General features: G+C 40.4%; 1 protein-coding gene across 1 annotated transcript in view; it reads right to left on the bottom strand.

Annotated features, from left to right (window-relative positions):
* dcc (DCC netrin 1 receptor) overlaps positions 1 to 18,923 on the bottom strand; it is a 167,741-nt gene that overhangs the window by 39,001 nt on the left and 109,817 nt on the right. The window contains exons 19-23 of the mRNA XM_070851028.1: positions 18,529 to 18,667; positions 15,338 to 15,445; positions 14,418 to 14,612; positions 14,228 to 14,260; positions 9,172 to 9,237 (exon numbers count right to left, since the gene is read on the bottom strand). Coding sequence (XP_070707129.1) covers positions 9,172 to 9,237; positions 14,228 to 14,260; positions 14,418 to 14,612; positions 15,338 to 15,445; positions 18,529 to 18,667 — 541 coding nt within the window. The remainder of the gene's footprint in view (positions 1 to 9,171; positions 9,238 to 14,227; positions 14,261 to 14,417; positions 14,613 to 15,337; positions 15,446 to 18,528; positions 18,668 to 18,923) is intronic.

Here is an 18,923-nt window from a genome sequence, read left to right on the forward strand (position 1 = left end):
TTTCTTTTGGATATTGGGTGGTGGTGGTGCACGTATATTATATTTTCCTTCACACAGTATCAAAAGAAAAGAAAACGGACATATTTCTAATTATAAGTTAATTGTTCTCTCTTTATCTAATAGATTGTGATTTTGTGAATTTGCAACTTGAAATGCTGACAGCACCGAAAAGGCACCTGAAACATAAATATATGCTCATCAGAATATTCAATCTCCATAATCCTGTTTGTCATTTAATCACTGTAAACATTTCTCATATAAAATGAAATAAACATATTTAGCCTGCGAAAAATAGTCTGTTTTGGAATTTCAGTGGCATAAAGACATGCTGCTGCAAAAAAGCCCGCAGAATGAAATCCAAAGTGGTTTCAATGGACTGACAACACAAAGCTGCTGCTACTGTACCAATCAATGAAGTGTGTGTGTGTGTGTGTGTGTGTGTGTGTGTGTGTGAGCGTGAGTGTGACAGTATGACAGCTGTAAAGGGAGAAAGGGGAATTGATGACACGCTCTGTCATTCATTAACTCGACCTTGGAGCACAGAGAGAGAGAGAAAATAGGAAACATAGGTGGAGCATGAAGTCTAGATGGAGAGGAGGGGGAAGTGTGTTAAAGAGAGAGAGGAAGAAGTGAAAGAAGTCAGAGTGGGGGAGGATGATAGAGAGGGGTAAGAGAAGGAGAAAGGGCAGAATGGTGGGCGGACGAGACAGGAGGAGGAGGAGATAGAGGAAAGAAAGATTAAGAAAAATGTGTGTATGAGAGAGGCACTTTACCTCTTTCACCTTCTCTATCCCTCTTGCTCTCTCTCTTTCTCTTTCCATTTGGTCGTCTCTCTCAATGAAAACCACAATCCATCACAGCACAGGCACCCCAATATCACTTTGTTTTCTTTTCTTTTCCTTTCCTTTCCTTTCTTTTCTTCTGAAGTTAGATTCCATCATCTTTCTTCTTTAATGTTTTTTTCAAAACTAGTCTTTCATTTACTTTCAAACAGAAATCAGGTCCTTTGCTGAAGTTTGAGGGTGGTGCTAGAGTAAGGTCATGAAGGTCATGAAATGAAACGGTTCTACCTTTGGGGAGCAAGAATGTGATAAGAAACAAGTTGGCAATGAGTCTGAACAGAGGAGCTGGATGGATGGAGTGACCCAGAGGCTCAATGACATCCAATCATCACTATGACATCATCATGTCAGGTTACTTTACATTTTGTTAAGTAATGTTGAAAATCTCCGGCATCATCTGGTGATTTATTGTATCGATAGCTGCTGCTTTGGGACTCATCAGATTAGTTCTTAGATAGAAAATTACAACTTTTTCTGTATCAGAGTTGAAAGGACAGTATGTGCACAGATAATAAAGCCATGACACCAAATTTGTGGTTTTGAGGCTATACGAATGAATCTGACTTGACTTTACATTTTGACAGTCAATAAACAGAGAATTTAACGTATTTCAATTTTGTTTTGTATGTGTATCTATATATATATATATATATATATCCTACTACAAGGCTAGGGGAAACTTTGCTTCACCAATTTGCTTTTTTGAGCAGTACTCACTACTAATTTTAAGCTATTATTCATTCCTTTGTGTATTTTTGATAGAGATATGAGGTAACATTAATTTGAATAAATGAATGTAACTGCCCCTGAGTTCAACATGAAACATCAAAAGTATTTTTATGTTTCACAGAAAGAGAAATGATGGATTTTCATTTGAAAATGCCAAAAACTATTTTTGACACATATTTCTCATTTAACAAGAGATATATGGACACAGGATTGGCACCTAAATTTCATTTTTCATTTCACCGATGGCTGAATTCCATTTAGCTGCTTCATCTTGGCAATCTTTGAATTATGCATGCTGGCTCTCTCGCATGACCGGAGGCCTTAAATTCTGTAGCTAATAATACACAAATTATGGCTATTTTGCAGGTTTATTCCAGTGTTTTTAGACTCAATATGTTTAAATGTAATATTATGTAACTTACAGCACTTAAAACACTGTATTTAATAGATAAACAAAGGATTCAGTATTTTTTACTTGCCAGTGTAGATCTACCTTTGAAACAGCATTTCACATGTTGTGGTTGAGAGCTTCTATATTTTTTGGATTACATTAATTGGATATCTTTTCACTGCTATTCCTGTGGCACATATTGCCTATACATATGTGTTGTCTATGATAAAATTACACCAACATCAGAGAAAGAAGTGCTGGGATTGAACTAAGAGCAGGAGACCTCGAAATGAATACTGCCCACAGCATTTTTTGAACATCCAGTCAGAGCGACCAGGCCAGACACTGCTGAAAGGGGTGTGAGTGCCCCAGGAAAAGAAGGAGAAAGGAGCCAAGATAACCCAGCTTGGACCAAAGGCTGTACCCTACTCAGCCTACTACTGGCTAATGTCTTGCAGCAACAATCGGAGACTGTGGTGCTTAAATCTTTACAAAGGCCTGACTTCACCATAACATGCGAAGCTGCGCTTGACGGGAGGACAACGTTCCTTGCAGAGAGGACGCAAGACTCCGTTAAGACAAGGGGAGGTAGGTTCATGTTTATGTCAGTAAAATACAGTCAATGTGGATAGACAATGTTTCCCCTAAGATTTCTATTGGTGCAAACTGAAAAGAGTATCAAATCATCAGTCGTCACAGGGCAAAACAGCCTGATGGTATTTTTATTGTAGCTGGGGATTTTAATCAAACAACAAACTTCAGAACTACTTTAACCCCTTGAAGGTCCTCAGAAATAATCACGTTAAAGATCCTTACACACATAAATGTGTATGCATAAAAACAAGCCATAAAAATGTTAAAAATCTTTCTTTTTTTTAAATTTTTTTAAAATAGTTTTTTAGACCAGCATCAGCCCTAATCATACATATCAAATTTTAATTAGTTTTTTAAAAAATTAACCCTTAAATTGCCATGTTTTTGTCATGATGCGCATCATTTTATGGTCTAAAATACACAAAAAATACATGAAAAAAATTGAGAACTAAAATAAAAAAAAAAAAAAAAAATCATAACACACTAGAAAGTGCTGAAGACCCTCAAAGGGTTAAGTTTCACCACATTATCCACACCCCCACTAGGGCAAACAATACCCCTGACCACCTTTACACATATGGTAAATGGACTGTAATTGTACAGCACATTTCTAGTTTTTTCCAACCACCCAAAGTGCTCTAACACTACATTCACATTCACCCATTCATCTGTTGACTGATGGCGGGGGCTGCCGTGCTACATGCTCATCAGTCGAACACCCACTCACAGGCCAAAGCAAAGCTTCAGAAGCTATTTGAGGTTTAGTATCCTGCTCAAAGGATGATGGTGGCTGGGAGCTAGAAGAGCTGGGAATCACTCTTCTCTGCCACTGGGCCACAGCACACGCAATACTACACAATATTCCTGACAGCTACAAAGCCCTCCCCCTGCTCACACTTTGAACTTTCAGACCAGATGATGGACAGATGAAGATACAGCTATACTACAACACTGTTTTGCACAGACTGGCACATGTTCGGGAGAACCACATAAACATCAACACCTCAACCACAAAGCCCTGATGAATGGAAAGACGAGCTGCCTTTCATTCAGGTGCTAAGGAGGCATACAACACTGCAGAGCAAGACTGACACTGGCATTAAGGAAACAAAGTGGAGGCATTAAGAGAGACTGGAGAGAGACTTCAACACCCCAACAATACCAAAGATATGTGGCAGGCAATTCAGAACATCACAGGCTACAAAAGCAGGAGAGCCTCCCACATGTGTCAGACCGAGTTACCAGATGTGGCTAATAAACCCTATGCTCAGTTTGGTCTGCTCAACAAACAGTCAGCTGTCATGTCTTTGCAGCCTCCATGACTCCACAGTGCCCACGGAGGATGTAAGGAAAGTGAATGAGAGTGAATATGAGCAATGCGCTTGGCGTTATAACATCTCTGGCCATGTATATAGAACATACACCAACCGACTGGTTAATGCCATGTCCAACATCAACTAGTTTAAACTTCAAAACAGCCACCATCATCCCCGTACCTAAAACGTCTGCAGTGTCTAGTTTAATGACTACCACCCTTTGGCACTCACCCACTTTATGATGAGGTGCTTTGAGAAACTGGTTCACCAACCTGGACCCCAGAGGCGCTGTCAAGGGGGGGCCAGGAGGGGCCGCAGCCACCCCTGAAAAATGCTTGGTCCCCCCAGTTCTGATAGATCAAGTTCACATTTGAAAATTTCGGAAATTGTAACTACGTTGTCCGAGTGCAAGTGAAGGCAGCACTGCAGCAGCTGCTGCCAAAAACTCAGAGACGGACAGTGGAAGTCATTTTCAACGGCAGCTGTTGAGACAACCAGACTACCAACAGGTAAGTAAGTCAAACAGTCCTTACTTTTAGAACAAATAGTATGTGTTTGGTAAACTGTGTCTGTGCTGAACCACATGCTGGCTGCTCTCCGTTACTGAGCATCTCATTAGCTTGTGTTAAGGGCCGCTAGCGTCGGATCACCAGCACCTGTGCCGTGATGCTACGGCAATTTGCAGACAATGAAGAGAAAGTCTACGGACATCTCTTCCATATGTGCGATGATGCAGGCCAAGATAACACCGCCGAGCAAACCCATGAACAGACAGGGACAGAGACAGAGCAGGGTAGTGCAGAGGAGCAGGTTCAGGCAGTGACAGGTCCAGAGATCAGGGAAGAAGTAAGGCAGCAGGCCAGGCAGGACACAACTGTTCAACCTACTGCTGGACCAACAGGTGAGCTGAGAACAGGGTCCCTCATGAGGAAATGAATGGCAAGAGAGTAACTTTACCTGGATAAACGCGTGGTAACAAGGTGTCAGCACTGAGTTATGAATCCTGGTGCAACAACAGAAAGCTTCTTATTCATATTTACTGGTAGATGAGTTTGAACAGTCAGAACAGAACTGACTGTGGGTCCATAATACAACTGTAATCTGGGATTACTATGGACAGCTACTTATGTTATTACCGTTGTTTTTGCTGCTGCTATTTTAAATTTCGAGTAACTTATTGTCCTCATGTTTCATCACAGATATTTCCCAGTCAAGATCAGAGGGGCCCAAACAGCAGCATCTCAAGTTTTTCCCTCGTACTCTTCAAGGGGACAGAAGACGAGGCTTCAAGAAAGACTGGCACAGTGCGCACGCATGGCTAGAATACTCTCAGAGCTATGGTAAAATGTCTACTGTCAAAGACAATGCTTTTGTGGACATAGTCTGTTATATGTTTACAGCAGAATAAAGCTGTATTGACAACAATCAAAGGCCTCTGTGTGGTGCTTTTAAACTTGAGTAGACTTGTTCCCTGTAACTGTTTAGTTCATTACATGAATGTACTCCCTAATAGTAAAGCTGTATAATACAACTACCCTATTAGAACAATGAATTTCCTAACTCATAAATGAACCAACACTTAATAAAACAGGCTTGTACTATATTAGTCCATGTACATCTAAGTAACATTAACTGTAAAATTAGAAAGTATATGAGTACATGATTCCTTAACTCTCATACTGACATCGATTTTGACTAGCCTCAATACTTCCAACAGCTTTTCTTCTTGAAATTCCGTTATTGTTTTTGGTTTTGGTGTGCCACCCCAGGGATTTTCACTGGCCCTGTGTGGCCCCCCATGTGAAAAATTTCTGGGGGCGCCCCTGTTGGACCCTCATCAGTTTGCATTTAGAACAAACAGATCTGCAGAGGAGGAAAAATTATTGCAAAGCTGATCACTCCTGTCTTGAGTACTACATTCTGCAACTAATATACACTGTTGCCCATAAAGTTGGAATAAAATGTTTAACCTCTTCTCATGAAATGATTGTGACAATGTGATTTAGTCTTGATAAATAAAGTGTATATCTTCTCAACTTTATTGATCGAACTCTTCCAAACATATCACAGTGAAACTTAAACCACAATTAACCTTTGGAAACTGTGTATTCAGGCTTTAACAAAATTGGGGGTATTGAACAATTATTCCAACTTTATGGGCAACGGTGTAATATCTGATGCTGCTCATGGGGGGATTCTTGAATCCTTAATGATGAATTCCTGAATCGTTGGGTCTCTCTCTTGATGAAAGAGTTTGGTCTAGACCTGCTCTTTATGGAAAGAGTCTTGAGATAACACTGTTATGAATTGACGCTATATAAATAAAGATTGATTGATAAAGATTGACTGAACTTGATACTGGACTTCTTCACAAACCAACCCCAGACAGTTCAGATTAGCGAGCTCACCTCCTCCACTGTAGTGTTGGACACTATAGCCCTCCAGGGCTGGGTGCTCAGCCCCTCCTGTTCACGCTGTACACCCACGACAAACCCAGACATGGAGAGAACTCTGTTGTGAAGTTTGCATCTATCTATCTATCCATCTATAGTACTACGCAATAAACAGTGTATACAAAGTATGTAAGAATGTAATTCCTTTTTGTACAAGTGTGAAGCTTTTCTTATGAGACCAGATGTCATGCAGACAGGAAAATGTCTGCCATAGTTTTTAAGCTGAGTGAAGTTTCATGGGGTTCAAAATGTTAATACCTTCCATTTAAACCATTTTGAAGAGTCAGTTTCTTTCATCTAAAGCAGAGATATTTTTAACTTTAATTGCTTGAGTGCTTGTGAGCTCTCATCTCTAAAAAAAGCATCACCTCCTCTAGAGAAAATGAGGACAAAATGAGGAAACTTTATTGAATATGTGTATCAACAGCCAAACTGTGCGATGCTCAGACCTCCAGTCTGCTTAGATAATGTCATTGGATCAGAACAACAGGCTGGATCAAACCACCTGAGTACTACACAGACCTACAGAATTGTGACCTGATGGAGAGAGTCCATGGTGAATCTTCTCTGTAGGTCATTTTTCAAAGTGAGAGGAAGCTCTGCGACATTAAGGACGACACCATGTTAAAGATGAAATACGGTGGAGCTGATGAACGAGGCTTCGCCCTTGTCGACCCACCATAAAGCCAGAGGAGGGCGGAGGTCAGAGAGAGGACGGATTTATGATTGCTTCCAGCAGCAGCAGCTACACCGACAAAATGTTAGAATCCATCGTCAGACACACACACACACACACACACACACACACACTCACCCACGCACACACCCACGGCCTTCCACTGAGACACTGAATCAATGTCAACTACTGACCCTGACCTCTGACCTTTCTGTGGAGGATGGGTAACAGAAGAGTATTTTCTAAGCAGAAATGAGAGAAGAGAGTTATGGTTATGACCATGATTTGTATATTTTTGCAATAGATTTAGAGTTACTGATAGCAGCAGTATTAGTACAAGCTTTAAGTGTATCAGAGTATTTCAATTAGCATTCATCCTCTAGCACCTGCACTCCTCAGGAACCTACGCCAGTGTGCAGACCTCAGTCCCCGCATTCAATACAATCATCCTGGCTCTTCTACAGGACCAGCTCTGATGTTCATCACCTCGAGTGGGAGCTAATCATCAGCTGCCTCACCAAAAAAGCTCAGCACAGGATGTATTTCCTGAGACAGCTGGGAAAGTTCAACCTGCCAAGGACGATGATTATGTACGTTAACGGGTTTCTTCCTGTCTGCAAATGGCCTCACCAACAAGTCCCGTCATGAACATGGTCCCATGATCATTCATCCAGTCTGTCCTCAAACATGGAAACACGATGGTTGGGAGACTTCAATATCTGACTCATTCTGTGTATTATCTGTTCACCAAAGCAATATTTGACTTATCTGTGCAATATCAGCCTGTATGACTATTGAATGTATAGGCAACTCTTATTGCTTATGCAGCTCTTTCATTTTTAAAAAACGGATATAGTGTACATTTTATTGTATTTTCTCTTCATATTCTGTATTGTAAATATCTCTAGTATATGTTAGTTTATATTTTTGTTTCTTGATTATGCACCAACATACCAAGGCAAAACTTACTTGGCAATAAAAAAATAACCTGACTCAGATTTGAATGAATTAGGGCTGATATTAGTAATAATATGAATACTGGTCTTTCTTAAGAGATAAGTGGAAGTCTTACAGGGTGAAAATATCTCAAAATTCCTACTTCAAGAGAAAAGTTAATAAAAAGCAAATAATTGTTATCGAGATGAGAGATTTTCTGAAATATGAATATGAAACGTGCAATCCTGCAAAAATGATTTTTAAAAAAAGATTCCACCTATCTGCAGAATCAACAGAGAAGGATTTCTATGCATTAGTGGGCCTTGGCTGGATAACTCAATTAAGGATGCTGGAATCAAAAGTGAGAATTATGGTCAAGAAAGATTTATATCGCAGAGGTGGAGGAGTGCGTGTTCTTATTAGAGCGAATATTGTTCAATATTGATCAATATTGATCAGAGTGAACTTAACAATGGCGTTGTGGCTAGATATTATTTTACCAAAGAGCAAGCCTATTTTAGTTGGACACTGTTACAGGCTTCCTGATCAGAGAAAAGGTCTGGTCAAAGTGTGAGGGCTTCATTTTTTTTATTATTATGAACAGACTTAGACTTGTAGATAAACTGGTGAGGGGACTGTTGAGATGTAATGTTGATGTATCTGTCTCTCATGTGTTTAGTAGTTTTAATTAGCTGAATTAGTTCTGAGTGAACAGTGAGGCCAGACATTGGCCAAAGACGCACTGAGGCAGTGACTGACGTTAATACTATGAATAACTTGTTGCAGTGTCTTGTATTATTGTGTTGATGATGATTTTGTGTGATTCTTGCTATGTCCTGACCCCTCCCCCATCCCCAGCTTTGTTGTGATATCCTGACGTTTTCTTTAATGCAAACACTCAATGCCATGGCAGTGCAACAAAATCATTCAATAATCATTCATTAAACCAACAGAATTAGATTTGATATTCTTGGTTATATGTTTTATAAAACTAAAAGCTCATGTACACCCGTCACTGTAAAATGATTATCTACACTATTGTTTGGTTGATGGTGAGATAGTGAATATGGGTGGGGGTGCAAACAGCAGCTCCTCATCAGCCATTACAGTAAGTTCAGACATAACTGAACAGAGTGATCAGCTTTGATAGTCTGATGATGCTGCAAAATGTCCCACATACACACTACGTTAAGTCAGATTCAGCAGAGTCTATATATGTGTGTGTGTGTGTTACCGTTGATGCTGCTCCTGTCGATGAGGTTGGTGTCAGACGGCCAGTAGGCGTGGTCTCCCCCTCGACCTGGAAAGCGATAAATAACCAGGAACATCAGGAAGGAACAAAACAGAAAAAGAAAGAGGGGAGGGCAGAGGTGAAGATGGAAAAGCTGAGAGTCATTTTGCAGATAGAATAGAGGGTTCGGCCGGAGAGATTGGTTCCTTGTTAGGAAATAAATGACTTTGTTAAGATGGTGCATACACACACACACACACACACACACACACACACATCATACTGTGTGTGTTGTTCTCTCCTCAGAGTGCGTTTAGTCTAAATCTTCACCTGCCTGGATACTAACTCTTAATAGTTAGATATAGATAGTACTATACAGTGGGGCAAAAAAGTATTTAGTCAGCCACCAATTGTGCAAGTTCTCCCACTTAAAAAGATGAGAGAGGCCTGTAATTTTCATCATAGGTACACTTCAACTGTGAAAGACAGAATGGGGGGAAAGAATCCAGGAAATCACATTGTAGGATTTTTAATGAATTAATTGGTAAATTCCTTGGTAAAATAAGTATTTGGTCACCTACAAACAAGCAAGATTTCTGGCTCTCATAGACCTGTAACTTCTTCTTTAAGAGGCTCCTCTGTCCTCCACTCGTTACCTGTATTAATGGCACTTGTTTGAACTCATTATCAGTATAAAAGACACCTGTCCACAACCTCAAACAGTCACATTCCAAACTCCACTATGGCCAAGACCAAAGAGCTGTCAAAGGACACCAGAAACAAAATTGTAGACCTGCACCAGGCTGGGAAGACTGAATCTGCAATAGGTAAGCAGCTTGGTGTGAAGAAATCAACTGTGGGAGCAATTACTAGAAAATGGAAGACTCAAATCCAGGGACTCAAATCCTGCAGTGCCAGACGTGTCCCCCTGCTTAATCCAGTACATGTCCAGGCCCGTCTGAAGTTTGCTAGAGAGCATTTGGATGATCCAGAAGAGGATTGAGAGAATGTCATATGGTCAGATGAAACCAAAATAGAACTTTTTGGTAAAAACTCAACTTGTCGTGTTTGGAGGAGAAAGAATGCTGAGTTGCATCCAAAGAATGCCATACCTACTGTGAAGCATGGGGGTGGAAACATCATGCATTGGGGCTGTTTTTCTGCAAAGGGACCAGGACGACTGATCCGTGTAAAGGAAAGAATGAATGGGGCCATGTATCGTGAGATTTTGAGTGAAAACCTCCTTCCATCAGCAAGGGCATTGAAGATGAAATGTGGCTGGGTCTTTCAGCATGACAATGATCCCAAACACACCGCCCGGGCAACGAAGGAGTGGCTTTGTAAGAAGCATTTCAAGGTCCTGGAGTGGCCTAGCCAGTCTCCAGATCTCAACCCCATAGAAAATCTTTGGAGGGAGTTGAAAGTCCGTGTTGCCCAGCGACAGCCCCAAAACATCACTGCTCTAGAGGAGATCTGCATGGAGGAATGGGCCAAAATACCAGCAACAGTGTGTGAAAACCTTGTGAAGACTTACAGAAAACATTTGACCTCTGTCATTGCCAACAAAGGGTATATATAAAGTAGTAAAGTAGTAAATATAAAGTATTGAGATGAACTTTTGTTATTGACCAAATACTTATTTTCCATCATAATTTGCAAATAAATTCTTTAAAAATCAGACAATGTGATTTTCTGGATTTTGTTTTCTCATTTTGTCTCACATAGTTGAGGTATACCTATGATGAAAATTACAGGCCTCTCTCATCTTTTTAAGTGGGAGAACTTGCACAATTGGTGGCTGACTAAATACTTTTTTGCCCCACTGTATATGTAGACTGGGAAATTGTTAAAAGCTGCCACCCAAACAGGAACCCTGAACCCTCAAATTAAAAGTCAGAAGCTCGGCCAACTGAGCTATCCAGGCTCTCAGTAAAAGGTTTTAAGAATGGCTCCCATAGTGAGGAAGTGCCAGCATTTAAAGCTGCCTGTTATGACTGTTGTGGCCACAGTAATTTTGACAGGTGTAAAGGAGGAAGTCAGAAGGCTTATTATAAAAAGCCACAGATGTATGAAGCCAAAATCTACAAGCGGATCATCCGCTGTGGCGACCCCAGAAGGGAGCAGCCAGAAAAAGGACAACAACGTTATTACCCGTTGACCAAACTGCAGTAAAGCAGGTACTTGAATTTGTAAGACTGGTGGAGTAAAGGGGAAATCAGCAGCAGATCATCTGCCAATGAAAGGAGACTGGCAGCTGATGAGAGAGACGGTCAAAACCTCTGCTGCAATATTGTTCCATCGGGGAACTCAATTTAAAGATCTCCACAGCCCAAAAGATTTTAAATTCAGACACAATACCTAATACTCCCTGTGTGTGTGTGTGTGTGTGTGTGTGTGTGTGTGTTTACAGCGTACGGTCCACAGTAAAGGGACTGAACATCAATCTTCCCTCCTCCCCTGACGACACTTCTGATTTATGTGGTGAGAAACAGTAGTGTGTACTTGTGCACATAGCACACACACACATGCACACAGATACACACACGTGTCAGTGACAAACAGCACCATTTAACACCCTGACACTAGAGCTGAGTCTTTCTGGTTCAGTGTCCCAACGCCTGAATCGCTTCACTGCACTCAGGTCCAGCTGTACTGAGAATTCCCAGAATGCATTTGTTGAAGGCAGTCAACACCTTCGACAAAGACGGTGTGAGTGTGAGTCCATGGCGTAAATTATACTGAACTATAAACTGTGAATCTATCTGGACTGAGATTCACAGAACAGTGGACCAGTTCAATAAAAAAAGTGACTTAATTAATGTGGTATTCCATGATTTTATCCAGCTAACATGATCCTGTTCATTCTCATCCAGTTAACTTGATTTTTTGATCGTACTTAAGTAGTTGATTTTGTCTGTAAATGGATGAGATTATCTTGAATAGAAGTGAGCTCTTATTTGAAAATAAAAGTAGCATGAGCAGAGAGATGAAACCACGGTCAGCACTCGTGATCGGCTCAGTGATGATCATACGATTTCTCTCTTTAGTGGCGGACATGAAACCTGGCACAAATCCATCCAAAGTGCCATTTGGTCTGATCTTTTTTTTATTGTGCAGTCTATTTTATACATCTGAAAATGAGCTCCTGTTGTACATATGTTCATGTGTTGTGTGGGAGTGGCTTTGGTGGGAGGTCCGAAGGGGGGGGGCGTTATATTATCGGTTGGATACTTTCGACTAGTAGCTACTCTTGCTAGTTTTTCCATGCTGCTCTAGTGTGACTGACCCTGCCTTTAAATGGCGACATTGACAAGTTGAAGAAGTGAATGATTCTCCACTGAGGAAACAGATCAGTGGCAGCGCGGTGGTGCGGTAAGAAGGTTGCTGGTTTTAACTTGCAGTTTCCACCTGGGGCCTTTCTGTTGGCTCCAGCCCACCAGCGGCCCCTAAAGATAAGCGGTTTAGAAACTGGATGGATGGATGAAACAGATCTGCTCTGAGGTGAGCTCTGAGTGATGATCTGACTAATGCTGCCTTACAGAGCAGGAAAATACTGACTTTATACTGGACCACACCTGATTGTAAGACCTGCCACTTACACACCGTGGGCACTGAGCACAGCTGAGAACTTGGTCAGTTAAAAACAATAACGATAATATATTACTATTTGTAAGTATGTTTGGAAGTCCAGCATGCACTGCAGCAGTTTGCTGGCGTGCGCTGGGTGCATGAAACAATGCACACAACCACATGACGATGATTTCTGTGCTTGTCATCCCAACAGTGTGTCGGCTAATGAGAATCTGTTTGAGAATTTTCAGAACACTCATTTAAAGATGTAAAATCAAACATTAAAAACTTCTGTCTGTCTTGTTCACCGAGAGCTGTGAGAAGTTTAGTGAAGCAAATTGAAAAAGTTCCATTAGCATCCTCTGCTTGCAGTTTGCTGCAGCTGATGAATAGAATCAGAGAACAGAGTGTTAATTATGTCTGAGTTAATTTGATGAACTTAAATATGGTAAACAGCTCTTTTGCTTCGGCTCTCATATGTCTGCATTAATAATTACAAAAACCTCTTTTTCATCTCTCACTCAATATCCTTTTATCGCTCTCTCTATTTTTGCCATGCAATTAACAAGCAAAGTTCTTTCAACTTGATGAGTCGGGGTTGTTAGCATAGATTGAAAAATATATTCCATTAAGTAGGAGATGGAGTAACTTCCTGTTGTTGCATATTTCTTCTGTCCCTTTTTCATGTTGACTGATTTGAGTCGACCACACCAGACTCACCCCTTCTTTCATCTCCTCCCTTCACCCATCTTTTCTTTCCCTACTTACCTTTTTCAGCTTGCTTTCCTGTTTTCTCCCCTCTGTCCTCTTTCTTTTACTCTCTCTTCTCTTTTCCTCTCATCTGTCTCTCTTTCATCATTTATTCCTTCGATCTAAGCCATTTTTCAACCGACTGGTTGAGAAATAATTTTAAAATGGGACAAACACTCTCAAACGGCTTCTTTTCACTTCAATAACATTAGTGTAATTTGTGGAACAGTTATCCATCTGCCATCTATCCAAGGAACAAAACACCTTGATGATTCTAAGGTGAGGTGACACATGATGTATAGATGATTTGAGGATCAGAAATGACTGAACATTGAACATGAACATGATTTCAAGATCAAAGATTACTGGAATGTAACTAGAAATTCAGATGAATGTGAAGATTATTGGAGATGATTTGAGTATCAAACAGGACTTGCAGATAATTTGATAAATGATGACTTGACTTAGAAGTGATCTGATAAAAGAGCAATATTCAAATGATCTTCTCATTTATGAGTGTGATTACAGACGGTTTGATGAGAAAAACACTTTGAAGATTAAAGCTGACTTAATGATGACTGAAAAATCAGAAGCAGTGTTGACTGGAGGATGAGACCTAATGAGAGATTTCTGTAAAATTATAGATCACTTGAGATGGTGCATTTAAAATCCATGCAAACACAGACACACACACACACACACACAAATGCACATGCACAAGTTGGGGGAAAAGGCCCACCTTGATCATTGGCCATCTTGTCTGGATGTTCCACTGAAAGAGCAACAGGGAGTCAACATTTTTATACAACATAAAATAAAGTAAATTTACAGCAGCCTTGATCTTCATTCACTCACACACACACACACACACACACACACACACACACACACACACACACACACACACACACACACACACTCTGACAGACCTTTGGCCGTCCTGAAGTGGACAGGCTCAGACAGCGGCCCGACTCCTTTGGCATTCTTAGCCTGAATCCTGAAGTAGTAAACTGTGTCAAGGTTCAAATCCACGACTTGATGGGTCAGTCGGTCACCACTGATTGCCTCCATCACCCAGTCATCTATCGGCATGTTCTTATCCAGTGTGTAGTACAGTATGTAACCTGTCAGACGAGAAGTTATACGATTAATAAGAGCTTCAAAAAAAGATTTATGCTCGAAAGATAATACATTTATAACAGTTAACATTACCATGTTCTTATGCACTTTACAATAGCATGTTAAATGTTTAATTAAGGACCAAAAGCACCTCATATTTCTATTGTAATATCAGACACGAGAAACCATGAAGACTAATATTAGATGTTCGCATCAGAAAATGTTATTACAGGATAACATTAGATGAAAAAATATTTAAGTATTAGATCTGAAAATATCTGGTCTGTATGTGTGTGTGTGTGTGTGCGTGTGTGCGTGCTGTGCTATGTTGTGCTGTCATCCCTGCAGGGAGCGTTTGATTCGTCCTCCAGGACACTGCAGGAGCAGCAGATCTCGTTAAAACAGACGGGTTTACAGCCGGGTCGATTGCCCAGAGGAGGAGACAGAGAACAATGGAAGAACGTGTGTGTCTGTGTGTGCCTAGATAAACAGAGCAACAACTGTATTCTTGTACTCTTGAGCGGTATGTTGCTATGGGAAAAGTTATTTCAGACTTTACAGACTAAATGACTCATCTCTTGTTAAAATAGTCAGGTTAATTGATGAACTGAATATTATCACCTCTTATGAATACTGTGTGCATGTACTGTAGCTGAACAGTGAATATGTACCTTGGATGAGTGTGTGGCATACGTATGATGATTGGTGTGTTTGTGCAAATCCTCCTCACCTGTGATTCGTCCATTAGCCTCCATCGGTGGTTGCCAGCTGATTAAAATGGCACGGGGTCGTCCCTCACGACTGATTACCGTCAAATCTTTGGGGGCGGAGCTAGGAGCTATCAAGTATAGATGGGTGGGCAGGAGAGGAGAAAAAAAGCAGTGTCAGTGCTAGTAGGAGGAATTAATGGTGCAATTTACTTCAAGTTCTGTACATCCTATTTAAGATTATAGTGTTTGGAAGTTCATTGAGTAAGTAAACCTCACCATTGTATCTTATGGGGTTAGCATGCTATTATATTTATAAGTTAGTACTGAACACTAAATACAGCTGAGACTGATGAGAATGTCATTATTTTGTAGATATGTATTTTGTCATGAACCAAAGTATTAGTCAAATTTAGATGTTGGCCTGATGATGGCGCTAGGTAAGATGATGACAAAGTAATTGGTTCAAGCTCAAAGTGTATGTGTCACACTTGAGAAGACTGTGCAGAAGGTATCCCTGAACTGTCCTGGTGTGTTGCTCCTGTTGTGAAAATGTCAAGCACTCGACTTTACAACCAGGATCCAGGCTTTTTTCTTCTCATTTTCATCTGGGAAACTAAGTGGCAGCCTATCAGAGCCTTAGTGTGTGGTGGCGGTGAGTTATAGATGTGATTAAACACATTTTTAAGTTTCACACCAGGACAGGTCTCAAAGCTTTCATCCCAGCACTGGCTAATGAAACCACTTGATAAATCTGACATGACGCACTGGAGGAAATTACAAGTTCCAGCTGAGCCTGTTAGTGATGATGACAACCTGTACTGTCATAAACTCAGAGGAATGCCTCAGAAAAATACACTGTGCACATACTTGCTGAGGAAAGTAGTGTTCCATCGTTCAAAACTGCAATAATCACAGCTTCTGTCAGTTTATAATCAATGCTGAAGAGTGGTTGACTACTGAGCCTGATCTGCACCACCAAAGCAATAATCTTGACTGAACAACACATTGGATTCAAATGAGATGTCAGCAACTTCCAGAGGAGTGAGCTTCAATCTCACAGAACACCCACACTGGGTTGTTCAATTATTCTGAATGACTTGACAGATTGGAGGTGGATGGAGCTATGTTGGAAATTAAATAACTAATTAAGTTATTTCAAATTAAGAACCACTGGGTAGAGTGAAAGAGCCATCAAATGGACTTAATGTTATTTCACAGGTACATTTTGAAAGGTTGATATTGATGGGATGCTTTCCGATTCTAACCCTGCGGGGTCCCCAAGGGAAGCACTCTGCCATTTTTCAAATTACTAATTAATTATCTAAAATCTGCACTTCCGTGACTTTTTCCTAATACAACGACTGTATGTTGCTGGATTGAAACCATCACATACAGATAAAACTGAAATAGAAAATATGCTAAGGGAAAACAGGAACCATTCTGTTTTGAATCTCAGAAGGTAGGAGTAGGTAATGCATCCTGATGTGTCCCCAGGGATGTTACGAGAAAATACATAATCAATGCTATGCTACTAGCATATCTGTGACCCATTGACTTTCTAGTGAAGGGAGAAATTAACCAAGTCTGAACACAAAGAGGCGTAAATGCCACTGTGTCTTTGCTATCCACTTGTGTATAGAACACATTTTAAAACCAAATATAAACAGGAGCTTATATACGTAATTCTGAAGGGCAGTTACAATGATCTGTTGGTAGTTTTGATTGAGAGGCCGTGGCACAGGAAGCAACATTGGTCTAACAAGACTAACTGTCCAGTAAAGGAGCCCAGCAAGATGTGTAAAATAATAACACTACCAGAAAATGTAATGTAAATGATAAACTAATAAACCCTCGTTATGGTTAGGTGGTCATATGACCACTCAAGTAGCTTGCTAACTTCCTAAGGCTTTGGAGGTCATTTCTAGTTTAAATGAAAGCAGTGTTCTGAGCTTGATTTAAATGAATGTATTAAAATGAATAATAATGTATAAGGATAATAAGGATGTTTCAGTCTCTGTCCTTTATATTTCAACATTTCTAACTACACAAAAAGTGGAAATTGAAGGACAAGTTAGGGCAACACCAAAGTCATTAGTATTCATCCTCTGGGGAGCAGAACAATCGAAAAGAAAATTTAGTGTTGAACTGTGCAGAGATACTGAGAGTTTTTACCACTATTTCTAAGACTCTGCCTCTGGCTGGAGGTAAAATCCAACATAAAATAAACTCCCTCAGCTGGTGCCTTTTAAACTCAGTGGGTGATTATTTCTAACAGTAAAACAGATGTATTATGAGTTGCAGTAAAGGCAGTTTTTTCTGTGAAAATGTGGTTAATGTTTGTGTGTCCAGAGCCAGTGGATCACTGCAGGGACTGAGTGGGCTCAGTCCATCTGCTTACTCTGAATGTCAATGTATTCCAGCAGGCTCCTGGGAGCCGGTAGGGGTAATGCTGTTCACGCTTAATTGGGTGACAAAACCGACAAACATGATTGTAAACATCCTGAAAGGGATACCTTGACATTTTGATTTCAGTTTGTGGTTTGCTTCCATTGTGGCAGACAGTTATCGTGTTGTTGTTGCAGGGGAGAGTGGAGTTTCTCCATTACACCTCACTGAACCAAAACATGATTTCTGCACATTGTTTCAACCCCTTATTAGAAGTAATCATTGTTCAAGGAGGGAAAAAAAATAAAAAAGTTATGTGTGCACCCACATTTCCTGTAACTACCTTCATTCGGTGTAAACAAATCAGTGTTTGTTTCAGTGTTAACAAATCCTCCAGAGAAAAACTGTGAACTTTCTGTGTTTAATATGTCAGTGAAAGGGAAGTGATAGAGGGAAAGTGTAACTTACCATAACTCTAAAGCAACACAGTCACAAGCATGAAAGTTCACTCTTGACCTTGGAGAATGTAGTTCATCAACAAAAGACGTAACTCAAGATCGACTCACTGGAGAAAAGCGTTTCCAGCTGACTAGTAATTCCAATCGTATTTGTGGCCATTACAATAATGTTCATGCTTTGCTGCTATAGCTTTCTCCACCACCCCAACCTCTTCCTGTGTGTGCTAAGCACTGATCTTGTTGATTTCATTAATACTTAATGTCTGTGTATGTTTCTTACTATCTCAGATTCTGCCAGGGTTAGGCCCAGGGTAAATGTTACGCCAGCAACAGAACCAGAAGTGTGAGAGTGTGTCTGAGAAACATACCTGCTTCATACGTTGTTGCATGTGCTGTCATACTCCAGGTGCTGGACTTGCGACTTTTGGTTACCATGACAGCAAACTCGTACATAGTGTTTGGTTTGAGGCCGGTGACAGTGTGGCTAAGTGCTGTGGTGTCTGCAGACTGGACACACAACAAAGTTTTAGAATCTTAATATTTTGAGAATCAAACCAAAGGAACATTTTGAAGTTAGATACAATATAGATATTTTGTCTTTAAAGAAGGCAAGTTTTAGACATAATGGCATAATGCCTTAGGGTTTCACAAAGCTTTAAGAATGCCACTGTCCTTCGAGGATCTTTTTTCCAGCCCATTGTGGAGAGTTATTCTGTACTTGTGTTTGTACTTTAAAGATATTTCTTCTAAACTCCAGCATCAG

Source organism: Pempheris klunzingeri, chromosome 19 (genome assembly GCF_042242105.1).
Source record: "Pempheris klunzingeri isolate RE-2024b chromosome 19, fPemKlu1.hap1, whole genome shotgun sequence".
In the NCBI taxonomy this organism is placed as follows: domain Eukaryota; kingdom Metazoa; phylum Chordata; class Actinopteri; order Acropomatiformes; family Pempheridae; genus Pempheris; species Pempheris klunzingeri.